General features: G+C 36.2%; 1 protein-coding gene across 1 annotated transcript; it reads right to left on the bottom strand.

The window, feature by feature from the left end:
• Positions 1–2,740: 2,740 nt before the first annotated feature.
• On the bottom strand, positions 2,741–5,608 carry LOC131023893 (IQ domain-containing protein IQM2-like). Its single transcript, XM_057953540.1, has 7 exons — positions 5,355–5,608; positions 4,552–4,970; positions 4,392–4,457; positions 4,214–4,302; positions 4,032–4,122; positions 3,612–3,944; positions 2,741–3,518 (listed from the first exon to the last, which is right to left on the bottom strand). The coding sequence occupies exons 2-7, from the start codon at positions 4,936–4,938 to the stop codon at positions 2,952–2,954; spliced, it is 1,533 nt and encodes a 510-aa protein (XP_057809523.1). The 5' UTR covers positions 4,939–4,970; positions 5,355–5,608; the 3' UTR covers positions 2,741–2,951.
• Positions 5,609–6,000: the final 392 nt, after the last annotated feature.

Here is a 6,000-nt window from a genome sequence, read left to right as displayed (position 1 = left end):
AATACTTTTTTCTTTTCAATCGTCAATCATCATTTGACCTGTTACACTTCCATCTTCACCTCAAGCTCTTTCATCCGACCTCCAAAGTACTACGATACCTTCTAACATTAAATATTTTTTACGTTTATATTTATATAATTATTTGTTGTATCCAAATTAAATCCTAACTCCGTCCTCTAGAGAAAGAGCCGTGGGCATATGAAAATTATCCTGGAGGAGTGGATGGATGATTGGGATCGAGGGCAATCATACATAAAAAGGGCATGGAGCAATCATGCAATTTTTCTATGCATTCCAATTAAAACAAGCCTTTCTAATGTTGTTAAAAAAATATTTAAATGCAGGCTCTTGTTCCTGAACAACCCTTACAATAATCACAAGAATTAGACATTCATGAACTGAAATTAATTATAACGTAGAAGACGTTATTATTGCAGATCTTGATATGGAATATATTCTAGTATTCAATTTTGTCTCTGTACTTGTAAGTTGCAACTGTCCTTGGTTTTGGATCCAAGTGACAGTACAACCTGGTAGCTTTTTAACATTAATTTTTGTCTTAAAATAAGTACTTAGCACAATTGTCTTTAAGACTAAATTACAGTTTATATAATCATACATTATTGATATATAATTATAACAAAATACATAAATTATTCAAAAACCTAATTAATTAACAAAATTTCTCCAAATTAACTAATAATTATAATAAAATTATATACATATCATTAGAAAATAGTTTCGATTTCCGCCTGCCCAAAGTCTTGATGCCTCATTTATTTTTATGACAAATATGTCAAAGTAATCTTTTAAAAATTTAAAATCAAAACTTAACGTTAGAGGTCGATGGGGCACGTCAAAAATTTGCAGTCGAACGCGATATTTTTGTTAATGAGTGTTCAAATATATAGTTTGTGCATTTAATTATCAATAGCTAGGGGTATTTTTTGTTAAATGACCAACAATCTAGAATATAAATTAGTAAATTACTATAACTTTTCCATTTTTGAGAAAAGATAATTTAGGTAAACTAGTTCTCTCTACTTTTTTTTTATGAGATCATAATTTTTGGAATATAAATTCGTTAGTGTTGCACCATATAGGCCATTATCGGGGCCAAGTTACGCATTTTCTTGCCTTAGCATTTGGTAACAAACTCATTGTATATTATATTAATTTTATGTTTATGTCTGTACTTATGTTTGGATTATCATGGCATTACAGCTCAATTAGGGCTCTGAAGATTGTGCATCTTCATCAGAGTTCTAATTTAGTTTTTTAATTGATGAAGTGAATTTCTTGAAGGCATTAATTAACTATGGTTTGAGAAACTTGATGGACAAGCCTGCATTAATTCTTGCTCCTCATTTCCCTAGATGATAAAAAAAAATGGCCAGCTAATCGATTTTTTTTTTTTTTTTCAATTTTTTGAAAAAAAAATATTATCTTTTTCCTTCTAAAAAGTATGCATTTGATGTGTTGCCTGCCCTCTCCTCTATATAGGCATCTACAATCTTGACTTGGTCTTTGACGTTTCAATTCAGAAGCTTCTTTAATGGTTTGATGCTGATATTAATTTGAGGATCTGAAATTTGGGATGTATTCATGTATATACTTAAAAATGATCGGTAACTGCATTGCTATATACTTTCAAATTTGCAATGTTGTATAGTTCTTTTAGGTATTATATAGACCATATTTTGAATCATTCAAATCTTAAATTAATCATTAACACATCTTTCAAGTTCTCGATTGATAAAATTTCTTAAAGTTGGTATCTTGCCAACTGTAATAACATGCCTAAAATAACACTCCAAAAATTTGTGAGATATGACTGAAAATCCTGAAAGAAAACAATTCTCTAATGACCATTATTTGAGGAAATGAAACCATGGTTTGGACATTTGACCGACGACCCCTTCTTTGACCGGCAAATCAACTTCTACTTCTTTTTCGATTATTATATTGTGTTCCTAAAAGGGCTTATTCATGCCACCATTATACCCATTCTCACCAAAAGTGTGTGTATTATTGTGTGTTTTTTTATACATCAAATGCGTTGCCATCCACCAAATCTGCCAGGTCTTTGTTTCCCCATTCTTTTTTCTTTTCTTTTTTTTTTTGTATAATTGCATGTAAATTACTAAATTTTGGATATGCTTGTCAACTTAAAATTTTTATCTAACGATTACTCCTTTTTTAATGTAATCTGATTTTACTTATGAAAATAAAACTGATGTCGCCTCAAATTTTCAAGTGGCCATATCAACATTAAATGGATAGGAATCGAAGTCGTTAGCAAAATCATATTAATTTAAAAGTTGGGTAAATTTTTAAGTTTGTGTACAAAATAAAAATTTGGTGGAAGTTGAGTTATTTACATAAACGCACCACTTTCTTGAAAATTTGTGAGATTGGAGTAGGAAATTGTCCTGAAATTCAGATTCTCATGAACGGAAAAAGAAAAAATGAGAGAAAACTTGCACCTCACTCACACAACATTTGTCAAACACAAGGACTTGACTTTGGAGCAAACAACATAAATTGAAAAAAGGAGTCAACTCAACACAAAGTGCTGGAAATTTTGGTGGTGTTATCCATACAGCTTGTCCAAAATTGTGATGAACTACGAAAAGGTCAGTCATATTCAATGCTGCAAACGCGGATGCACACTTTGAGTTTCCTTACATTCAACACATCATATCTCCAAAAAATTACAACTCATAAATATAGAATGGGATTGGAAAAAGAATCAAATTTTCCTTTGAATTGAATCAAAAAATATATACAACCTAGCTACATCCTTTTCTAACTGTACCAGATTTCAAAATTGATGTACATGGTTAAACTAAAAAAATAGATAAAAAAAAATTATGGGAATTCTATTGCAATGAATACAAAACCAAAGAATGAATTCCCTTAAGAAAAAATAAAAGAATTAAGGGTTGTAATCAGCAGAGTGAATGCAGAGGTGAGGAATGAAGGCTACTACTAGTAGTCCTGCAAGAGAGAATGCTGCTGGTGCTGGCTGCTGCTCGTCGCGATTCAGATGGTAAGACGCTTCTGGGAGACAGTTTTACTCGCTCCAAGGCGCGTTCCTGGAGGTGCCAAGGGTAGTCCCTCACGCAGCCAATCCGGGGGCCGGCCCCAGTGCTCCAGTTACACGATAGCTGCTTCCCCAGCTGGAAAGACTTGCTCTCTTTGTGCTGGTTGATTCTTTGTGAAATGCATTCTTCATCTTCATCTGCATCTGCATCTGCATCTCTTGGTGATTCTAAAAGGAAGTTATCAGAGCTTTGGTTTTCAGTCTTCAGCTTCTCCAAGAAGCTGTCTTTGCATGGTATCTCCAGGGCAGCCAGCTCCCAACTAAAGCCTCGTGGCTGCAGAGAAGCGCCCGTGCTCTCCTCTGGAGACCGAGCATTATCTGATGATGCTGATGTTGATGTTGAGGCCACATCATCTTCGGAAGCGTTGCTTGTCAAGTACAGACTGTCCTCTTCTTCATCGGTGGAATCAAGCTGCACAGAGCAATGACACGAATATGTAAGAGGACAGAAATATTGATTTGGTTGCGAGGAACAAACATGAAATGGTTGGTGGTTTCTTCATACCTTGACATCATTGAGATCCACATTGTTTTCTCTGAGAAATGATATGAAATTTTGGAAGTTTTCTGGTGTTGGCTTGTAATGGCCGCTGTGAGGCCACACTGCCTTCAAGACTCCATTCTCAGCTACTATCCTCCCGGCAGCCAGTGTGGCTCCGCCAGCCAAGAAGCTCGAGTGCTGGAACGTGCCCTTCTTCTTCTTCCCGACATACAATGTCCTCGACGTGCTGAGCACAAAGATCCACTTGGAACCCCTAGTGGTGTCGAGGGGCTCCCCCGTCTGCTTGTACAAGAGCTTCCCACCCTCAATCACAACCTCATACGCCTTTCGTTCCATCTAAATCATACAAAAACTCACTCAGAAAATTATCTCAAATACTTAACTACCTAATGCAGATATCTAAAAATGGTGAGGCATATATACCGGGCCAAGATACTTGATGCACTGCTGCTGAAGCTTCGAACGAGGGCATTTCTCAACTAGATTCATGTCTTTCCCTTCTCCTATATCTAGCCTACATAATTTCAAATATTTAGTTAGTTCAAATATGTAGTCCATATAACAAGATACAAATCTCATATTCTTAAGAGTTCAAAGATGCTTACCAGTAAAAGAATGGCTCTTTGCTTTGTGAGTTCAACCATTTAACATAATAGAAATGAAGATTGTGGCCATAACGATGCCGTGGATCAATCTGCTCAAAACAAAATTCGATCCAAATCAGTATACGTTCCCATTTCCCAAACCCAAATCAAGAAAAACTCAAACAAAAATTTTACTCACAGCTTCAAGCCAATGCTGCAAAGCAAGTTTCTGAGCTTTTCCATTCTTGGACAGCCCCTTTCCAACCTGTAAATTAGGTCAAAATCACACAAGATTGTTAGAAACTTCATGAGAGCAATGTATGTACAAAAATGTGTGACAATGCAACTCAGAATTCTACCTTTGCAGCCCGTGTTCTAGCCCTTGACCAGCGCGAGATGGCAGTCTCGTGCCTGTCGATATCAAAGAAGGAAATGGAGCTATGCTTGAGCTCTGCAAAGTCTAGAAGCTTCCACCAGCTCTGCTCAATGAGAACTGCACAATCTGCTAACTTTCTCCTAGTTCTGAAGCTCTTGTAAACCTTCTGAAGCTTGATAGCCGCCTCGTGTTTCGGAGAATGTGGGATTCTTGATCCAACCAAAGGGCTCACCATATCATCATCATCTTCAATATTAAGGGACTTATTAATCTTCTCATCTTTAAGGTTTATCAGTTTTGCGATGATGGATTCAAAACTGCTGTCTAAGTCCGAGTTAACCGTGAGAGGGCTGGGACGATATACACCCATGCAACTTCAAAACAACCAACAACACTTGGTTTCTGCAAATGAAAGAGAGCTCAAAATTGATTGCTAGTGATAGAATCAAGGTTTATATATATCATTTAAAGTTTGGATTAGACCAGAAATAAAACCAGGTCAAAGAGCTTTATATTAACTATGCAGTTCATCTGAGGAAACTATTTGCAGCAAAGCAATTAATCACAATCCACACAAATACACACACATTTCAGAGATCCCACAAAACCATCCAAAACCCATTTCGATAATACACACGCAAAGTTAGAAAAATGGAATGCCATACAAAGATACACCAATCGAAAAAACATCACGAAACACAAAGAAATGGGAAAGCATTAATCAAGGCAAACAACGTTAAACACAAGCCCATGTGGGAAAGAGTTGAAAGGCGAAAGTTTTTTTACCTGAATGCAAAGGATTGCTAAGAAAGGAACAATCTTGGGAGAGAGAGCGAGATAGATTTGAGTTTTGAGAGGTAGTTGTGAAAGAACAGAGTCCCAGAAAATGGGATGGAGTTCAGAATTGTGAGGAATCTTGAAAGAGTGAAAGCAAAGATCTTTTCCTTATCTATGGCTTCTTTTCTTGTGATCTGTAGGCTTAAATTCTCTGTATGGAAATGCAACCGTAGAGCTCTTCTTGGTTTGATTTGATATTTTGATGGCCTACATATTTATGTATATATAGGAGGCGAGTTTGACACAGAGGCTGCTGTGGCTAGGGGGGGTGGGTGGTGTGCTTGTGTGTGTATGTGTGTGGGGGTGTGTGGGTGTGTGAGAGAGAGAGAGAAAAGCACGTGGAAATGTGGAAAGGACTTCTTAGGACAAGGTACTAAACTAGTAATGTTGTTTTGCACGGAAGAGTAATTATTGTTATTTATTTAAAGTAAAACCAAAATTAAAAAAACAAATCATTTGTGCACCCCCAAAAATGGGCACTTTTCATTTTTTACCAATTCTTTCTTCAAGTTCGTCAATTTTCCAAGTTTCAAAGGAATTTAATGTCAACCTGTTGCATTAGAAAAATATCCACTCCTTGATTTTGTTGACTGAT

The sequence above is a fragment of the Salvia miltiorrhiza genome, chromosome 1, assembly GCF_028751815.1.
Source record: "Salvia miltiorrhiza cultivar Shanhuang (shh) chromosome 1, IMPLAD_Smil_shh, whole genome shotgun sequence".
Lineage (NCBI taxonomy): Eukaryota > Viridiplantae > Streptophyta > Magnoliopsida > Lamiales > Lamiaceae > Salvia > Salvia miltiorrhiza.
The sequence above is the reverse complement of the archived record's forward strand: the minus strand, read 5'-3'. Positions and strand labels throughout refer to the sequence as shown.